Below are 20,035 nucleotides of genomic sequence, written 5' to 3'. Positions count from 1 at the left end.
TGGTGAGGGTAGTTCTGCCTCCTGTCCCTCTCTCCAGACTGCTCCTCAGCAGAGGGGTAAAGGGCACTCGGCTTTGAGGTTATGGAAGAACTTGGGCTCATCTCCACACTGCTTACTCCTTCCCATTATGCCCCAGAGTAGGGGGCCTACATGAATTGGGCACCAGAGCGTGAGGGCCTTGTGACTTTGCTCCTCTAGTTCTAAAGGGTTTAACCCTGAACTTAGCTATGTTTATCACCTGTTGTAGACTTTAGGGACTTCAATGGCTAGAGGGCCCTGAACTCTGAGTGCCTCATATTGCCTTTATTCTCAGATATCCCCAGCCCTGTGCATCAGGTGCTTCTGGTTGGAATAGGGTCCTGTCATCTATTGATTGGAGTCCCCTCACTCATTTGGTGCTGGACTTTGGCATTGAGTAAGCATGAAGGGTAAAGGTTTGGGTAATGTAATGATCTCGATCCTCCTTACAACTGATGGCTCTCCATTCCTGTACTTCAAGCGCTTAGATCCCTGTTGTCAGTATGCCAGCCTCATCCAGACATTCCACAAACATCTTGGGAAACAGACCTTTTTCATATAGCTTCCGTCCTCCCATATCCCACCACTACTCTCTTCCTCTCCTGCTACTATTGTCTGGCTTCAGGCAAAGAAAGGGATGGTGCTCCCTTGGGGTGGGTGAGGTCTGAGTGAGCCAGGCAGGCCTTCCTGACTCTTAACCACTTTCTTAGGCTTTGGGGGCAGAGGTTCTCCCACCCTGATGCTATGGGAGAGGGAAAGTATTAGGCATAGATAAGGCTGACAGCCCCAAGTACCAGTGTGTCATTTATATTCGGTTACCTTCCTGTTCGCTTTCCGATTTTCCTTTTCAGCCCCTCTCCTATTATTAAAATAAGCCATCACCCTCAAGGACCAGTGCTTCTGTCCTTATGAAACTCTTAAACTACAACCAGACATCCCTTTATCAACTCTGTGAACTTTGAACATTACCCACTTACCCTTCAAAATCAGATGAAACTTTCTTCCTTCCAGGCTCCTCAAAAGTCCTGCTTGATGATTGAGGTTACTGAGAAGTTAGGAACTCCTTTCCCAAGTTCATTTGTATACTAATAAATAGATACCATCTAGAGCTACAGCCTCTCATAAGATACTGACCATGGAGAGGACTTGAGCTGGTTGGCAGGCCAGTGGTGGTCTTTTGACCCCTGAACACATTTGGGAAAGAGGATGACCTAGTCCCTTCTGACCCTTAGCCCTCAGTTTAGAGGTGGAGGGAGCCCTCTTGTGGCAGTTGCTTAAACCTTCCAGCTTTTTTGGGGGTGGAAAGTGGAGGGATGAGGGGGGAGACTTAACCTGGAAGTTGTATGCTTAGCACCCAGCACTTGGGACAGACAGCAACCCCATCTTCTCAGAACATGAGTAACTCTTTAGTCATGACTTGTTAGGGGGCCTGGGCCCAGGGTCCACTTCAGGGCTATTTGGGCAAGGGAGCTTCCAAAATGAGCCTGGAGAAAACCAGTGGAAGGCCTTGGATTGGTCCAGGTGGGATGGAGAACAAAACTGTCCCCTTCCTTCCAGAGTATGGGGGCAGCCATGGGGAGAATGAGTGTGTGGGTATGTATGGAATTCTCAGACTAGTGGTGTAAGGTCTAAAGGCCCTGGCACTCTGGGGGTTCGCTGCATCACTTCCAGTTCAAGTGCCTAGATTGGTCAGAGCAGAAAATTGGCAGATATTTACTTAGTACTTTCTGTGTTTCCAGACCTGGTGCTAAGAATGAAGTCAAACCCTGTACTGAGGGGGAGACCTGGGAATCCATTTCTGGAATGCTCTGGAATCCTTTGGGATATCCATAGTGGGATAGTGACAGTTGGGGAATAGCTGTGTAGGGGCTCCCTTCCCTTTGCCGCCGCTTGGTGCAGAGAGTGGTGTCTTTGGGCAGGCAGTCGTAATACTAAGAACAGCCTCTTTTCCAGTTCTCTACTTTCTAATCTGGTAACTGGAGGGTGATAGGATCTAGATACCTTCCTTCCTCTGCAGGTTTTTCATTCTAATTGAGTTTCCTGGCCCTGGTTGCTGTGATGGGTAAGGATGACCCTGAGTTCCTGAGCAAAGGGTTAGGTCTAAGGAAATCCGAGCCTTGAGTATGGTAAAGGGGACAGTGCCACTGAAAGCAGTGGTTGGAGGTCTGGAAGTGAGGAACTAGAATTGGGACTGTTCACCATCAAGGCTTGAAGGTGAGTGTCTGCTTTTGTGTCACTTTGGCCATGGCCTGTAGAAGAGAATATCTGGGCTCTAGTTGAGCAAATCTGGCTTCTGAACTGAACATGGTGGAGTGGAAAGGATACTCAAGGCTATCTGTGCCCAGAGCTGAACAGTTCTACCCATCCACCCTTCCTTCCAACACTCTTCCTCCAAACCAGGTGTTGAGAGCTGTCTCTTAGGAGGTCAGTGCAGGCCAGGGAGGAGGCTTGAGAATGAACTTGTTCACCCAGCACCCGCCTCCTGCTCACCTCCACCTCCATCCCATACATTGTTGGGAGTCATTCTAGGACAGAATTGAGTACAGGGTCTTTTAAGGGTGGGGGGCTTAGCTTGGGGCTGTGAACCACAGGGATTTGGATGCTAGCTTCTGAGTTCTGATTATAGGAAAGAGAGGTGCTTTCTTGGTTTTAGGTAATAGGTGATGGGGAATCTCTGTTTTTGCTAATACCAGATCTTGCATTAATGGAATGATATCTCCCTGGCTACAACAGCCATGGCAGCGAGTATGGGGGGAATAGGGGGGGTCTGGGGGGGGCAGACACATAACACTCATTCTTGGATGAATGAGTGCATAACCATACCTGAAAAGAAAACATATAGTCAGCCAGGGTATGCATGCCCTTGAAAATATGGCATTAGATTTTGAACCCAGATTTGCATATACCGACTTACAGGCTTTTTATTAACAATCTGTTAAAAATAAACATTCAAAACATGAAAGAAGCTGTGCCCTGCTTACTACATGTATTGTGGCACATAATAGGCAGTCATCCTTGATGAATGAATAAACATCGTTGTCCTTAACCAAGCTGGGCATGGTGGGTGCCCCATGAGTTTTGGAAGTCAGGAGCTGCCATAGAGTATCTTATACTTGCCGACAGAGACACCTTTGAGGGTGGAAGCCTTTCCAGGAGTGGTCCTCTGATTAAGTTATGCTGCCAGTCAGGGTTGGGCCAGCTCCTCTACCTTTCCTAGAACCATTTCACCTTTCTCTGTCCTTCAGGTACCTCCTAACTTGATCCAAGGAGACAGCACCTTCCTCTCTGGTCCCTCCTGGGTCCAAGTGGGCTTGTGCTGCCCTCTGTGGGTGATCTTCTTATCTTAGTTTTGTTCTTTCCATTCCTACTACCACCCTCTTCACTTCACCCTCACTTCCTCTTCCCTTCAGATGCCCAGACAACCTCAGACCTGGACAGTGATCTCCCACCTTCATGACACCATTCCAATCAGCTGATGCATCAGTACAGTATGTACTGTCACCCCATCTCAGAAACCTCCCATGAATGCCTGCTGCCTCAGTCTGACATTCAAGGCTCTCCACAACGAGCTCTTACCTCTACTCTCCTGGCTAAATCCCTTACTTCAGTCAAACTGGTCGATTCATCTTCCCCCAAATATCTGGCCCTCTGTATTTATCCCCTTGCTCACTTTTTAGGAAATACCACTTTTCTTTAAGATACACAAAGCTGCCTATGGCCTCTCTAGTCACAAGGACTCTCCCCACCCCCAAATCTTAGCTCTGTTACCATAACTCATTCATCACCTCTCACACATTCTATTGTATTGCTTTACAGTCATGTGTCGCTTAATAGGCACTGGTGCCGCCTGTTGCTCCTAGGCTAAAAGCCTGTACAGCATGTTATTGTACAAAACAGCATGAGATTAAATCAGACAGAAGAGAAAATGATGCCATCAAGAGACGGGATAAGCAGGAGACGTCTGAGGCTGCTGCTGGTGTAGCATGGCATACTGTTTCACAGCAAACTTTTTTTATAAGTAGAACACACTCTAAAATCATGATAAAAAGTCTAATATAGTAGATACATAAGCCAGTAACAGTCATTTGTTATCAAGTGTTATGTACTGTACATAATTGTATGTGCTGTGCTTTCATACGCTGGTAGTGCAGTCAGTTTGTTTACACCGGCATCCCCACAAGCGTGAGTAATGTGTTGGGCTATGACATTAGGACAGCTGTGATGTCTACGACGTCACTAGGCGATAGGACATTTTCAGCTCCATTATAATTTTATGGGACCGCTGTCGTATATGCAGTCTGTCGTTGACTGAAATGTCATGATGTGGCACAGGACCGTATATCATGTTCGTTTACTTAATATTTAATTTTAAAGTTGTTTTTGTAACCAAGATAATTTTTATTGTAAAAGATTCAAACAACACATACATATACAAAACAACATGTGGAACCTGTTCTCTATTCTCCCACCCTCAGCTATTTGGTGTGTACCTTTCTAGTTCCTTTGCTAAATACACTACACACATTTGAGGAGAGATTAAGATATTAAAGGGGCTCATCACATCTATTCTTGCTTTTTTAAACTTAAGAATATATACATTTGTCTTAGAGAGTTTCCATATTAATGTAGTTAGATCTTCCTTTTTAATGGTTTCTCAGTATTTCATGGTATATTTATTCAAAATAAAACATTTGTCTAGAAGCTTATATGGAGGGTATTGTGCAGCTAGTACCTGGGGGACTCTGGACATGATCACAACCTTGTCCTTGCCAGCAGTGAGCTGGCTCTTTTGAGGAGATGGGGAGGGAAGACTGGGGCATACACAAATAACTGCAACACAAGGAAAAATACAACAGTGTCCCCAAGTGTATGCCTGAAGTTCAGAAATAAGGGAAGTCACTTCTAGCTCAGAGAATCCCCTAGAGGGAGCTTGATGGGTGAAAGAAGAGCCTGAGCCTCGGCACAGAGATGAAAACACTTGATACAGGTTTATCTGATGCCACACCACAGTCCATAAGCAGGAAAGGGATTTGGTTGAATTCATAAACATTTATTGACCATCTATGTATCGGATACTGTACTAGATACTGAGAATAGAGAAATGAGAAAGATGAGATACCTGTCTTTTAAGGGCTTTCAGTTGAAGGAAATAAAAGCCAACTTTGGAAAGACAGATTAGGACCAGAGGATGCACGCTTTCAGTTGGCATGTTGGGGAGTCTGAAGTCCATTCATTGGGCCATGTGGAGCCAGGGCAGGCTTTTTAGTGGGCAGGTGATGTGACTGAAGTTGAGCAGATGCAGCAGTGTACAGAATGGGCTAGAGTAGGGAGAGGCTGGGGATGAGGAGTTTGCTAACTTTCCTTTTTTTAAAAAAACAAGATAGAAGTTAGCAGGTGTCTAATGGTAGGCAGTCCAGGACTGGCATGGTGGTTCGAAAATTATCAGGGACATAAGCTTTTATCTTCTCACTTCAAGATCCTGGCACACAGCTTCCATCTTCATGGTCACCTCACCGTCCAATGTGGCTGCGAGAGCATAATTCATCTCATCAACATTCCAGGCAGCAGAAAGAAGGAAGGGAAGGAGATTGGGAGAAGGGGGAGGAGCACATAATGACACACTTCTTAGCTAAGTTAACTTCCTTTAAGGAGCTTTTCTGGAAGTCCAGGACAGTATTTCCAACACTTATTGGCCAGAACTTAGTCACATAGCCTTATCCAGTTTAAGGGAGACTTGGAAGTGTAGTTTTGTTTGTGTTTGTTTTTTAAAGTTTTTCCCTTTTTAAAAAAAATGAGGTATCATCTGCATGCAGTGAAATGCAAAGATCTTAAACACACAGTTTGATAAGTTCTGACAAATGCATATACCCATGTAATCCACATCCCCTTCAAGATATTGAGCATTTCATCACCCCCAGAAATTCCCTCCATCTGAGGTGCTTTGTTTTTTTGTTTGTTTTGGTTTGGTTTGGTTTCTTTTTGTAACAACCTAAAGGAGATGGCTTAATTAGGGTGGCAGCCTTGGGAATGGAAAGAGCTGGAGAGGCTGTGGTGGAGGAAGAATCCAAAGGAGACTGGATATGGAAGATGAGAGAAGAAATCAGAATGCAGATGGCAGAGCCACTAATAGAAACTGGAAGTTGGGAATGAAGTCTAGATTGTTGCAGATAAGATAGAAGAAGAAAAAGGGATGAGTACTCTATTGGGTGTGTTGATCTGAGGTGCTGATAAACATCCAGGTGGAGATACCCAGTAGGCAGTTCTGTCTAAAGCCTGAGAGGGCAGTCAGAGCTCAGTGGCATCAAATACCAGACAGATGCTAAAAGAGGGCAGGGGACCAAGAAATGACCCAGGAATTTGGTGACTGGGAGCTCACTGATGACTTTTGAGGGAGCAGAATCCAGATGCCAAGGTCTGAGCGGGCAGTGAGGGTTAAAATCTTGCAGAACAGGAACCGGTAGTCACCTGAAATAATTTTAAATCCTTTTTAAAAACTGAAGTCCTTGTAAAAACATAATGGGGTTGTATGTAGCTGCCCTTTAGAGAAGTTTTTGATGTAAGGAGAAAGGAAACGGTAGTGTCAGGGAAAGATCAGGGATTGACGCCCTCCTTACCGGGAAATAGCCCTTTGCTCTTTTCAACCAGCTTTCTAAAGGACAGCTCCCTGCCTCCTTTTGGATATATGATCTCCAGAAATTCAAGCTGAAGGGGTGGAGATGGGAGAGGGATGCTGCCTTTGACAACTGCTGAGGTGGGATGGGTCAGCCAGACACTGCTAGGATAGGTGTGAGGAGACGCGTATATTTCAGGCAAGAGCAGAGAGCAAACACGTGGGATTCTGGCAGTCTTGGGTTTGAATCCTGACCCTGTCACCACCTAACTAGATGACCTTGGGCAAGTTACTTACCCTGAACACCCAGTTCGTCATCTGTAAAATGGAAACAATTATGCCTACCTTTCAGGGTGGTTTTGAGGATTACAGAAAAGTGCCTGTCACGCAGGAGATGGTCATAAATGGGTGCTATTATGTGACCTAGCCCCTCGCTATGGGACAGAATGGCTAAGGGAGGGACTGACGAGTCAGAATCCACGACCTCCCTATCTGAGAGGGTAGGGGGGGCTCCCCGCAGCCTCCTCCCTCCAGGAGGTGGGGACAAGGTGGAGGAAGGGCTGCAGGAGGAGGAGCTGGTGCGTCGCGACCCGCCCCCGTCCAGTCTGGCCTAGGCACCGTGGGATCTGCTGTCCTAGCCACCGCTACCCGCGCAGCCTGTCCTGGTCCCTCACGCCCTGCCCCGTGTCCAGTCATGACCCTGCTCCCGTCACTACTCCCGCTCTGTCTGCTGCCGCTGCTGCTGCTCAGCGGCGTGGTGTGCCAGGCTGAGACTGGGTTCGAAACCGAAAGTCCTGTCCGGACCCTCCAAGTGGAGACCCTGGTGAGGAGATTGTCCGGGTCCGCGGGGGCCGGGCCTTGTGCGGGAATATGGGTCTAAAGGAACCTGCGAGCAGGGAGGAGAGGAAATATGGGAACTGAGTTGGGGGGGTACCGGGTCTAGGGGCAAGAACAGAATCTTTGGAGGATCCTCCGTGACTCCTGTAGTCGGATCGATCGTAGGTGGAGCCCCCCGAACCGTGTGCGGAGCCCGCTGCCTTTGGAGACACGCTTCACATACACTACACGGTGAGGGGTCTGGGGGACCGGGGCGGGGCCTGGGAGGGGGCGGTGCCCTGATGAACACGTCAGCTTTGGCTTGGACACGTGGCAAGCAGTTCGGGAGTAACTCAGGGCACTGGGGTCTTCGAGCACGTGGCGGGGGAGGCGCGCTCTTCCCTGCGCATTTCCCCTCCCTGCTTTTCCTCCAGTTCCTCCTGGGCACTGAGAAATGAAAGGTGGAGAGATCTCCGAGAAGTGCCAACCCTCAGGGGCTTCCTGTTCCTTTCAGCCTGGAGGGGAGTGCTAGGCTGCAGCTGCTAGGGGTTGCCCCGCCCAGCGGCCCAGGTGTGTGTTGCCCCGGCAGGAGGGAGAAGTACTAGGTGTGCACTCTGAATGCTCTCCCCCCCACCCCCCCAGGGCAGCTTGGTAGATGGACGCGTTATTGACACTTCCCTGACCAGAGACCCTCTGGTTATAGAACTTGGCCAAAAGCAGGTGATCCCAGGTATGTGACCCTTACCTCCCATTCCTCCTCTTCTCAGAGTAAGCGCTTTCTTAACCTCTTCAACCCCTCAGCTACCTTGGAAATAGCCCCTCGGGAATTAGTGAGACCGCAGGTCTCCACTAGTCACCTTCTGAGGTTCAAACCCCACTTCTAATACTGCTCTCGCCCCATACCCTACTGAAAGCCAGAGATTTGAGAAGCAGGTTGCTCAACCAAGGGTCAAAGGGGAGCTTTTGATCTCCTCTCCTGGGATTTGGGGAATGTAGGTAGCTTCCTGTTCAGTGGTGTCTTCTTCCTCAAGGTCTGGAGCAGAGCCTTCTAGACATGTGTGTGGGGTGAGTATCTGGGCAGGGGTGGGTTGGGAACCTGCTTTGCATGGGTAGAGGTTTTTTCTGCTATCCCTACTCTGAGAGGAGGCAGGAGGACATGGGATAAAGGGCCCTGGCTTTGTACTGGGCAGGTCCAGGTCATTGGAACCCCTAAGGGCATTCAAAGCCTCTGTGCCTCTCTGGCTGTGGGATTTGTTGGAGGACTTGAGGCATGTGGGGGATGGACACCTTTGCTGGTCCACCTGTTTGGTACCAGGTGGGAAAGTTCATGTTTTGGGTGTGAATATTCAGAGGATTTTGCTGGTGGGGCTTCAGATGGACTGAGGCTGTTGGCCCACCTGGTCCCACCTCTGGCTATAACTTACATTCTTTCCCTTAGAGAGAAGCGAAGGGCAATTATTCCTTCCCACTTGGCCTATGGAAAACGGGGCTTTCCACCATCTATCCCAGGTAATCTGACTAGACCTCTCTCAGACCATCAAAATACCTAGTCCCTAAGAGCTACAGAGCTACACAATTTGTCTGGAGCTTGAGGTCTAAACTTAGTTTGCTAAAAGGAACAGGAGTGGGTAGGGCTTCCTAAAGGGGCACTTTTTCCCTCCTCAGATCACCACAGGAACTAGAGACACAGAACCAGTTAAAGTTACCTGGCTTGCCCTCTGGCAGCCAGCAGCTTTTTAGGGAGGAGACACCTGCTTGTGCCACAAGGGTCACCCTTCCCAGAACTCTGGACTTCTTTCCTGCCTTTTTCTTACAATTCCACTGTCATTTGTGCAGTTGGCATGGCTTCTCAGCACATCTCCACCCTTCCTTTCAGTCTTCATCAGAGAAGAGATAGTAAAAATGATCATAGTCAAGTAATTCAAAACAAAATGCAATAAACCAAAACAAACAAACAAACAAAATAACAACAACTTTTAAAAGCCAGGCCCACCCCATAACTTTGAAAGCCCTCACAGGTCACTGCTGATATCTACCCTTCTTGAAGGCCTGAGACCGGACAGATTTCCTGAAATGTGTACCTCTTTTGGTTATAATAAATGTTCTATTAGCTAAAATGTGTTGTACTTCAGAGTATTGGGGTAAAAGTTCTTATCCCAGTTCCAGCTTAGAGGGAGACCTGGAAAGAGGGTAGGGGAGCTAAAGAGAAACAAAGTCTTACCCAAGCACTATTACCTCATGCTTTCCAGAGCTGCTTCTGCCTGCATTTCTCCCCCCGACCCTCCACTCATCCTCCCCCACTTCTTTCTTAAGACACATCCTTCTTCTTTTCCAGCTCATATGTTGAAACACCTATCTGTTTTAACAGTCGTATTGAGTGTGTTTATTGGTTGGTGGAATTTTTAAAAGTCTAGTTTAAACCCAATTAATTTCAGCCCTGCAAAGATTGTATCCATGTGGCTATTTGGAAATGGAGTACAGTTAGAATTGAGGTTTCTCCCACCAATAAGTGGAGAGCAGCATGTACATTTCAGATACACAGAAAGTTTTCCTGTGCTGTTAAAGACCTATCGTGGAACACAAGCCACACTTGTATTATCTGGGGTGAACATGACTATCTCTAGACTCTGCTCAAACCCATCTCTGCCTTTGTCTAAGGGAACTCAGCCCCACATTTAAATCTTGCCAGTTTCACAGTTGTTGCTCTGGTGTGGCCTGCCCTCCCTATTTTCATTCAGACTCAGAGTCCTGGGTAAATTCAGAGATCCTAACCTTTGCCTCCTCTCTGCCTCCAGCGGATGCAGTGCTGCAGTTCGACGTGGAGCTGATTGCACTGATCCGAGCTAACTACTGGCAAAAGCTGGTGAAGAGCATTTTGCCTCTGGTAGGCATGGCCATGGTGCCAGCCCTTCTGAGCCTCATTGGGTATCACCTATACAAAAAGGCCAACAGACCTAAGGTCTCCAAAAAGAAGCTCAAAGAAGAGAAACGAAACAAGAGCAAAAAGAAGTAATAAATAATAATAATTAATAAATAAAAAAAAACTTCTTTGCATTCTTCACCTGATCCTTTCTGAGGCTACTTTTGGAAGTGCGAATGAGGTAAAGGGCTGGGGAAAGGCATTCTGAGATGCATCTTCCCTGGCATGAGGGTGGCTGGAGGCTTTAGATCATCTCTTCTGCTCACCTCCTTTTCCCGTCCTAACTGACCCCAAGGACCTGATCTTAAATCTTCCCATAGGATCTCTAGGTCCTGAAGGTATGGGTTTGGGCTCCCATGGTGCCCTGACTCCAGGAGCAACGCCTCGTTGAGAAATAAAGCCTCCTGGTAGTTGCCTAGCTATTCTCGTCCATATCCTGGGACCGCTATATTCCTAGTGTCCTCAGAGTAGACTGCTCTGTCCAGTATGGCAAAGATATAAGGAGCTCAGGAACTCCATGGGCATTTTTAATAGCAAAGTCCTCGGGGGTCTCAAAAAATTCTCTGGGGGTTGAAAAGAGATTTTCTTGTATCACAGGATGTGGGAGATCACGTGGGCTGCTTCTATGATGTTGTACGTGGTTGGAGGTTTTTTGTCACCTGGCTGGGTTGCAGGTGTGGGCAAGGGCTGGGGTAAGTTGCTTCGATGGTTGACGATGAACAGTGGGTTGAGCTGGCTCAGCACTTCATCACTCACGGAGATGCCATCCAAGTACTGCTTGAGCATCTCCCGCAGCTTCTCGTTGATTTCTAACAACTGGGCATGTCTATGTCGGAGGCTCAGTTGCTCCAGTTTCACTTTGTTGTACCTTTTCCAGAAATTCTCCATCCCTTTGTAGTCCGCTATCACCTGGGAGTTGAGTTAAAGGGAGAAGGTGTGTGGTGAGGCCCATTAGCAAATACAGCCCCGTGCCCTGTCATCCCCACCTCTGAGCCTTGGCCTCTAGGCCCTAGGAACTTTACCTTTGCCAGCTCCTCAGTAAGGTTTTCTGGGTGAATTTCCTCTCTCTTCGTCTGCTCCTCGGGAGTCAATGTTGAATAAAAAGGCAGCACTTTTTCTTCCTCTGTTTCAAATTTCCTACATATTTCTGCCAGTTTAAGGATCTTTTCACCCTGATGGAAAGAGGAAGAGAACTTTTGTTAGGAAAGGGAGTGAGGAGGAGGAATAGTAGAGTTGGTTCCCCTGCTTGAGCCAAGGGAGATACTCATTTATCCAAGTGGGAGACAAGAGTAATACATACGCTAACACAGAGTGCTTACTGTGTGCCAACCACTATTCCAAGTATTTTATGTTCTTAAAAAATTCATTATCAGTTTAATATAAAATGTGAGAGGGGGAGGGAATATGGAATAAAAAAAGGTATTCCAGGGCCGGCCGAGTGGCACGTTGGTTAAGAGCTGGCTTGGGACGCCAGAGGGTCCCAGTTTGGATCCCACATGTGAGGGCCAGTGACACTGCCCTCTACAGCTAAGATGCTGAACAACATGCCAACCTGGAGCTGGGCTGCCATGAGTTGCTGGCGATGGCGTGGACTGCAGCCCCTGCTGCAGTGGGTTGCCATAGGCTACCGTGTGTAGCCAGCAGCCAGCATGAGCGGCCAGCAGTGGCTGTGAGCGGCTGTCCAGAAGCCGGCGACTGATCGGCCTCACCCAGGAAGAGCACAATGATGGTGCCAACTTGGGCCAGTGAAGCAACCTCCTCCACAACTACAACTAGACTGAAGAACAAAAGGACAGCAACTTGTCTGTTCCCCTTCCCCCAATTCCCCAGCGCTGTTCCCATCCCCCAATTCCCCAATAAAATTCTTAAAAAAAAAATGTATTCCAAGTGTTCATTCAGGCAGGAAACAGGAGAAAGCCTCCTCTACAGCTCTCAAACCCCTTTAACTTCCCAGGGAGTCCGGCTCCTTGGTTTTGTTTGGACCACCCCTTCCCCTTGGTTACCTTATCGACAATCTTTCTCAGGGCCTTGATGGTGGCATTACTTTCCAGAGTGAGTTTGACTAAGTTCTCCTGTGATGTTTCCCGGACCTGAGTCCTTTGGGCCTTAAGTTTTCGCAGTTGTACAAGGATCAACTCCTTGTCATCACGGACGTACTGGTTCTGTTCTTCACTCTCACGGCAGTGCACCATGATCTTGCCTTTTAAAATACTTATGGAATCCTGGAGAAACAGAGGAGAGGAAACAGTTGACCAGCTGAGGGTCTAAAGGGAGACGGGCAAAAGGACTGTCTGGAGACTGAAATCAAAGCATATCCTCTTTTCCCATCCAGTCATGAGGCCCCGTGGAAACTGGGGGAGGATGAACAGGGGATAATGGAGCAATTAAAGCAGTGAGTGTTTCTGGCTGGCTGCACTAACCTGTAGTCTCTGTATTTTTTTCATCTGTGCTTCAATCTCTTTGGAGCTCTTCTCATCCTTCACCCTCAGGGTCTCGAAGGCAACCTTTCGATCCTCTGTGGCATCAGTGTAACTCTTGAGTGCATCCTGGAACCTTCTCCACAGATCTTCTACTACATTCTCCAGTTTCAGTCTTAGAAAGTGCTTCTCTTCTAAATTCTAGGAAGTGGCCCCAAATAGTTAGTGCTTGTCCTATTAGTGTCCTTTCACTCCCACCATCAACCTTACCCTCTTGCACTATTTATAGCATAGTTCAATGCAAGGGTCGCCAATGAAAATGCCTACAAAGACCAGGCAGATGATATAAATCAGTGCTGTGGGTTAGATGGGGCTAGATGGGGCCTGTGGTGAACCAGTGAGGAAATACTCTTTTGGGGGGTGGGAGGCAGAGAGGAACAGCTGCTTGGCCCCACATGAATGTCTCCATTTGGAAATATGACCCAGTATTAGCCGGTCTTTAAATTTTTCAAGGGAAGCTAAAAATTTTGATTTTTATGGGAAATCTCCTGATTTTTTAATGTAGAAACCTTATGAAAATGTTTTACAAAACATGGGCAAAATAAAAACAAAGAACCCCATACCCAAACCCAGGTCTGCAGGCTGGCTAAGTTTGAACCCTCCACGATGGTGAAAGGAAAGCACTACGGGCCAAGGGGCAGGAGACTGGCTTCTCCTCCTCGCTCCACCACAAACCAGCAGCATGACTTAGATAGGTCATTTTACTTTGGGGGAGGTGGGGGAGGGACCTTAGTTTCTTCATCTGCAAGTCACAGGGGTGAAGCCAGATGATCTCCTTGTTGCTTTTTAGCTCTAAAATGCATGTCTTTAACATTTCAGAAGGGTCCTCCCTCCTGACCAATTTTCACGAAAGTACAAAAGGCAGTAGGGAGACCTACAGTGGCAACAGGCATTTTCTTGATCATGTTGGTTAAAGAGATCTCTTCTAGCTCTAGTAGCCTTGAGAATTTTTCTCTCCCAGTTCTTGCCCATCTGCCCTCCCTCTGTACCTTGTTTTTAAGATCGTCCCACATGCTCTGGAACTCCAGCTTGCCTTCATACTCAGAATCTATATAGTTCTGCTCCATGGCCATGAAGACATCTTGTAGGTAGCGAATCTCTTTTTCGTGCTGGTCAATAATTGCTTTCCTGTAGAAGATAAGATACTGTCCCTGCTCTGAGGGATAAAGCATATGGACCAATAATGACAACTCAAAGCAATTTGTAATAAAATTATATGAATGGTAGAAACTCTTAGGTACTGAAGGAGAATAGAGCGAGGGCAGACTCTATTCTTTTTAGAGCCAAAAAGAATGAATAAGATTATTTTATTTTGATTTTTGAATAGGTAAAATATTCATATGATATAAAAATCACAAAGTATAAAGGGTTACAGTGAGAAGTCTTCCCATCCCTGTCCCCTGCCATACGGGTAGAATTTTGATAGCTGAAAGGGGGTGGTGATGGCATTCCAGATAGGGACCTGGCATGGGCAAAGGGAGGCTAAGGCTACAAGCTTAAACCTGAGTTAGTTTAGAAGGAACTCAGGATCTTTTCTACTGAGGGGTCATGTCATAATCAAGGTGGGATGCCCCAGGGTGCTGGCCACTTGCTTACAGACAGCTCCTTGACATAGGCTTTGGATACCCCCCTGGACTCAAGACCCCATACCTTTCTGTCTCGAACTCCTTGGTTAGGGTCTCTAGTTCCATGTTGTAATTTTCCTCTAAGAGGTTGAGTCGCCACCTCTGCAGGGCCAACAGCTGATCAACGTTGTGCAAGTGGCTGCGCAGGGCATGGGCATACTGTTCCTCGGCTTCTGACAGGTCCTTAGCTAAAGACTGGGTAGGAAACAGAGTTACCATTTTGGCTGGATGGCTTCTGTGTGAGAAAAGAAAAATGTAATCCAGCTGGCTAGCTGGATGACGTGATTGACATTTTCCCTTTGTTTCTAATGCCAATTCTTTGGCTCTAAGAGTGCTGGTTCTCCCACTCTTGAATGTGAAATAAGAGTGACATCAGGGAACCCCATGTGGCCACCATGTGTCCTAGGGACAACAAACATTTACAATGATGGGGCTACCACTAAAAGGAACCAGGAATTCTTGGAGAAAGGGCTGCTTCGAGGTCTGAGGCAAAAATAAACAAGTTGAACCTAGAGTATCTTGTCAGGCAAAAGAAGGAATCAATCATGTATCCTGCCTTTCTTATGTACACTGTACCTTTGGGTAAATGATGGGAAGTATCTCTTTATAGAAGTATTCAAGCTAATAAATGAAAAATGGTATCATTAGAAATCAGCATTTTGCAACCCCCAGTGAATTAATGGATAACCAACAGCTGCTAACATCACAAAAAGAGAGATAATGGAAGAACACAACACCTCAAAGCTTCTAGATCCAATTACCAAGATATAGGAAATACAGATGACAAAGTAACATATGAAACTACAATACAGAATACTATGCAGTCGTAAAACAACAAAAGAAGCTTTTTGTGGGCTAATGTGGAATAATCCCCAAGACATGTTAAGTGAAAAAGGCAAGGGGCATAACAGTATGGAGTACTACCATTTGTGTAAAAAAAGGGTTTACTCATGAAACTAAAATTATTAGGAGGGGCATGGGTGGCTGGAAGGCACCAGTGGGAGGGAACTTTCCTCTATATAATTTCTTATCTTTTTAATTTTGAATAAGGTGAATGTATTACCATATCCCATATGATCCAGACACCGTGAGTCCACTCACTGTAAACTACCACAGCCTCCATGCAGAGCTTGCTTGTACCTTACATGTTTAGCATGAAAAAGGATTGTATGAAATAGGCTCTGAAAATGGAAGGCTATTCACTCTCTCAATGAATGTTTACTCAACCTGCTGTGTGCCAGCACTGTGCTGGAAGTTGAGGATTCAGATTAAAAGGCATGCTCACTGCCCTCAAAAGAGCCTGTAGTCTTGCGGTAGGAAAGGAGTTACATAAACAGAACATTACAGTATAACATGGAAATTGCTAAGAGGTTAATGACTTACCAGTGACAACGAGACATAAATGACTGAGTGCCTACATCTAACTAAGAGCACTGGGAAAGCTTCACAGAAGAAGTCTTTTGTATTACACTTGAAGGAGGAGTGAGAGTTTGCCAGGAAGACGGGGAAAAGAAAATTCCGGGTAGAGGGAACAGCATATGTAAAGACAGAGGTAAGAAACAAGGCTGTTTGTGTGAAAGGTACAGATAGAGGCCAGATCACGAAGGGCTTTGATGTTCTTCCCATGGAGTTTGGAGTTTTTCCTGTGGATGAGGGGAGTCACAAAGGAGATTTAAGCAGTGGAGTAACAGCATCAGAGTTTTTGTTTTAGAAAGATAATCTGGTAGTTGTGTAAACAATCATCTGAAGGTCATTGGGCATGAAGGCTGGAATGTAGGGAACTGTTGCAATAGTCCATATGAGAGATAGTGCCCAGGACTCAACTACAGCAGGACAGTGGGGAAATAGAGCAGGGGATGGCTTTGAAAAATACTTAAGCAGATTTCTATGAGACTTAGAAACAGAAGTCCCAAAACCTAGGATGATTCCCAGATTTCTGGGCTGGGTGATTTGGTAAATGGCACCAGCCACCTAAATAGAGAGTATAAGGCAGACCAGATTGTGGAGTATGGGGAATGGGGCTAGCCAGGGAAGGGGAAGCCCATGAGTTCAGTTGTGAGGAAAGTACAATAGCAACTGGTAGGAACAGATATCTAGGAAGTTTGAATATAAGGACGTAGAACTCAAGAGAAAAATCCAGGCTAGTGTTACAGACCTTGGAGTCAACAATACTCATATATAAGGGGTATTTAAAGTCAGGGTAATGAGTAAAATGGTCTAGACTCTAGATGCCTGGTTAAAGGGTGAGGTGGTCAGACTTGGAAACCTGGGAAACACTGAAGTTCAGGGGATGGAGAAAGGAAGATGAACTCACAAAGGGGACTGGATGTATATATTTCAGAGGCAGGAGAAAAGCCAGGAAAGAATGATGTCATGGAAACCAAAGGGGAGTTTCAAGAAGGAGAGCATGATCAAGAGTGTCAGTGTCATAGAGAAGTCAGGTTAGATGACAACTAAATGATAAAAAAAGTATCCATGAGTTGGGCCTGGTGGTCTTTACAAGAGCAGTTTCCTAATGAAGGGTAGAAATCAGATGTTGTGGGATGCAGAACAAATGGGAAGTGAAGTGGAGATAGCAAGTGAGGATCACTGACATTTGCACATTTAACATGTACAGTTTCAGTCATTCTGGGCCAGCTGAGTTGCTCAGTTGGTTAAGAGTTGGCTTAAGAGCATGAGCTCTGATCAACAGGGCCGCCGGTTCGATTCCCACATGGGCCAGTGATGCTATGCCCGAGCTGAGCTGTTGCTGAGCTGCCAGGTAGCAGGATGGCTCAGCTGGTGTATCAATAAGATTGCCTGTTCGATGGTGGGCTATGCCCACTTGCAACTAAGACTGAACACAGCACCTTGAGCTTAGAGGCCACAAGCTGCTGACGGGAAGCCAGATGGCGACTGGCACCCTCCACAACGAAGACTGAAGAACAACAACTTGGCTGGTCCCCTTTCCCAATTCCCCAACACTGTTCCTTTTCCCCAATTCCCCAATAAAAATCTTAAAAAAAATTGGCCCTGATGATAAATTAAAAAAAGAAAAATGACCCTGAAGGTGTTTAATATTAGCAATGTGTGATTTACCAAAAAGGAAGGACTGTAATCATTAGCTGCAAAGCTATTGTATAAGAAGAAGCTAATTGGCTCAAGGGTAAGCCTGGCCACTGGTCAGCATCCCTAAATGACCACTGCTGTTTCTATTCTCAGCAAGTATTTGATAATTTCCAGTAAGGGTCTGAAGATGTCACTTAAAAAGCCATGTGGTATAACTGGTGGGGTGAGGAATTATGATGGTTTTGCAAATTTGGGACTCTTAATATGTATCCTTGAAGCTGCCCAAGGTCTACTGAAGTTTTTCCCCCCAGAGGGTTTAGGCTGTGAGGAAAGATGTGTGTTTTCTAGAGGGGGAATGTCAGGTTGACAATATTATTTTGCTGTTAATGTGGGTTTTTTGCTTTAAGATAGAAAAGACTATGGAGAAGGAGTCAGTAAACAGGTTAAAAATAGAATGAAAGAAGGAATACAGCAAAATTCCTTAGAACAAAAGATGGTATGGACTCAAGAACCTCCCAAGAGCATAAGGGTGGCTGATTTAATTGCTTAGAAATCCAGAACTGCTCTTACCCATGGCAATCTTCTCAGCCTTATCCAGAGTCACTGAAGTTGAATCAAAGAGGCCAAATAGAATTTGGTTGAAAAAGTAATGGAGTGGGAATCAAGAAACCCATGTTTTAGTCCCAGCTATCTTACTGACTAGCTGTGTGACCTTGGGCAAGCCAATTTCTCCTTCTGGAACCGAATCTTCTCACACTGAAATGAAGATATGGCACCAAGTTCAAATCCTTGGGTGATGTCTACTGTGCCTTATAACTCTAATATTGTATTGTATAGTACTGGTTGGGGGCAGTGGATGACTAAAGAGAATGGCTCCTCTAAGAGAAAGGAAGTGACAGCCCAATGTTCTATTTTTCATTTCCGTGAAAACTGTTATTACAAATAGCCTGGCTTTCTTCACAGCCTGCTTCTTGTAAGGGCTTTAAGATTGAGTAATTAATTGATTTTCTAGGCCCATTCTATTAAGAGAAGAGATCAAGACAGCCATATTCAAGCATTTCCTTGGGAAGAACACCTACCTTGATGACACTGTCCTTGCAGTCCACCACTCGTTCAAATGTTTGGCTAAGTATCTCAATGTCTTTACGAAGCTCTCTGGTCTTAACTTCTCGAAGAACAGTTCTCCACTGTGTGTTAATCTTATTAAGGTTCAGAGCACTGTTGTGCTCTTCCTTGGCCAGCTTGTCCTGTGTGAAGGATTAAATGCAACCCCAGGAGGTCAGGGCCAAAAGCCCTGATAAAACAAAGATCACACTTAGTTTGTCAACTGACACCTTACCGCTTTGTCTTTTCTGAAGGACCAAAGCTCCTGATGGCTAACACTCTGGGAGTTCCAGTTCTTGTTTTGGGAGGGTGTCAAGTAAGACAGGAACAGCCCCATGGCATTTTAAGGAGGGCAAGGGTGAACTTTCTTTAGGGTGGAGGCATCAGAGCAGGATGCTGTTTGTAATGACCCATCTCCAGGGAGAATATCAGAATTTCAAACAGCTGGGACAGCTGATAGCACCTACTGTCCCAGTTCTGGGGCTGAGTTGTGACTGCCAGGCTCTACATCACTGACCCATGCGTCACAGAGAACTGCCTCTCCTCCCAAACAATGTTGCCTGTGATCTAAGTATATTTGGGTCTCAAGATTCCTGGAGGAGGGGAGACCAGCATGAAAATGAGGCTACCACAGGGTCAAGGAGACAGGGCCAGCACAGGGGGTAGGTAGGTGGGGTTGAGCAGGGAATCATGCAGAAAGCCATCACCTTCAAGAACTGGCTCAGGAGTCGCTCCTTCTTCTTAATCGTCTCCTCCTCTGCCAGCAACTTCTGCTGAAACAGAAGCAGCTGCTCCTCATCGGACAGATTCGTCTTGGACTTTTTCCCTTTCTTCGGCATAGCTGGGTAAAAGACTCGATCTGGGCAAGGTTCCTCGTTCCGCCACAGCCAGTGCTAGAGGGGGTAAGAAGAAAACGCCTCCAGAAAGAGGACTCTGAAACTGCTCCTGAACAGTAGTGGGACCTTAGGTCTCAGTCCTCGGGCGAGACAGAGCCTGAAATAGCAGGGAGGCAGGGCTCTCAAGCCAAAGGACGCATCTCCGTCTCCTAGCAACGGGATCTCGTTAAGATGGCGCTGTGAGAAACTCACGGGGAGAGGCCTGGCTTGGAGCGTCCTCTCCCGGCTGGAGAACTGCAGTCTTTTTTTTTTTTTTTTTAGAGAGAGAGAGAGAGAGAGAGAGTAGTTTTACCTCTCAAAATCCGTAGCCTCCTAACTGAACCTTTTAAAATTCTTTTTTGTGTGTGTGTTTTTCATAGACTGGCCATAATTTAAAATACAGATAATAAGTTTGGAGAAAATATGGAGAAATGGAACCCTCATACATTGCTAAAATGGTGCAGCCACTTTGGAGACAGTTTAGCAGTTCCTCCCTCCCTCCCTTCCTTCCTTCCTTTCATCTAATTGGCTTTATTGAACAA

At 46.3% G+C, this 20,035-nt stretch overlaps 2 protein-coding genes across 5 annotated transcripts; one reads left to right on the top strand and one right to left on the bottom strand.

Moving 5' to 3' along the window:
* Positions 1–45: 45 nt before the first annotated feature.
* FKBP11 (FKBP prolyl isomerase 11) lies at positions 46–10,558 on the top strand. Of its 3 annotated transcripts, none has more exons than XM_019662245.1 (6): positions 46–7,451; positions 7,631–7,696; positions 8,087–8,174; positions 8,476–8,509; positions 8,883–8,953; positions 10,240–10,474. In XM_019662245.1, exons 1-6 carry the CDS (start codon positions 7,323–7,325, stop codon positions 10,455–10,457), a joined length of 606 nt encoding a protein of 201 aa, XP_019517790.1. In that variant the 5' UTR covers positions 46–7,322; the 3' UTR covers positions 10,458–10,474. The 3 variants fall into 3 exon arrangements, with proteins under 3 accessions (XP_019517790.1, XP_019517792.1, XP_019517791.1); XM_019662247.1 differs by having other exon boundaries at positions 7,362–7,451; positions 7,572–7,696; positions 8,441–8,509; positions 10,240–10,558; XM_019662246.1 differs by lacking the exons at positions 46–7,451; positions 7,631–7,696 and adding an exon at positions 7,728–8,014 and having other exon boundaries at positions 10,240–10,558.
* Positions 10,559–10,875: 317 nt separating this feature from the next.
* DRC2 (dynein regulatory complex subunit 2) lies at positions 10,876–19,653 on the bottom strand. 2 transcript variants are annotated; one of them, XM_019662242.1, is made up of 8 exons: positions 19,326–19,653; positions 18,594–18,761; positions 14,492–14,661; positions 13,831–13,969; positions 12,785–12,982; positions 12,368–12,586; positions 11,387–11,536; positions 10,876–11,273 (listed from the first exon to the last, which is right to left on the bottom strand). In XM_019662242.1, the coding sequence occupies exons 1-8, from the start codon at positions 19,455–19,457 to the stop codon at positions 10,956–10,958; spliced, it is 1,494 nt and encodes a 497-aa protein (XP_019517787.1). In that variant the 5' UTR covers positions 19,458–19,653; the 3' UTR covers positions 10,876–10,955. The 2 variants fall into 2 exon arrangements, with proteins under 2 accessions (XP_019517787.1, XP_019517788.1); XM_019662243.1 differs by lacking the exon at positions 18,594–18,761 and having other exon boundaries at positions 10,934–11,273.
* Between the last annotated feature and the right edge of the window lie 382 nt (positions 19,654–20,035).

The sequence above is a fragment of the Hipposideros armiger genome, unplaced genomic scaffold (assembly GCF_001890085.2).
Source record: "Hipposideros armiger isolate ML-2016 unplaced genomic scaffold, ASM189008v1 scaffold_371, whole genome shotgun sequence".
Taxonomy (NCBI): Eukaryota; Metazoa; Chordata; class Mammalia; order Chiroptera; family Hipposideridae; genus Hipposideros; species Hipposideros armiger.
Note: the sequence above shows the minus strand (reverse complement) of the source record. Positions and strands in the feature narration are given on the sequence as shown.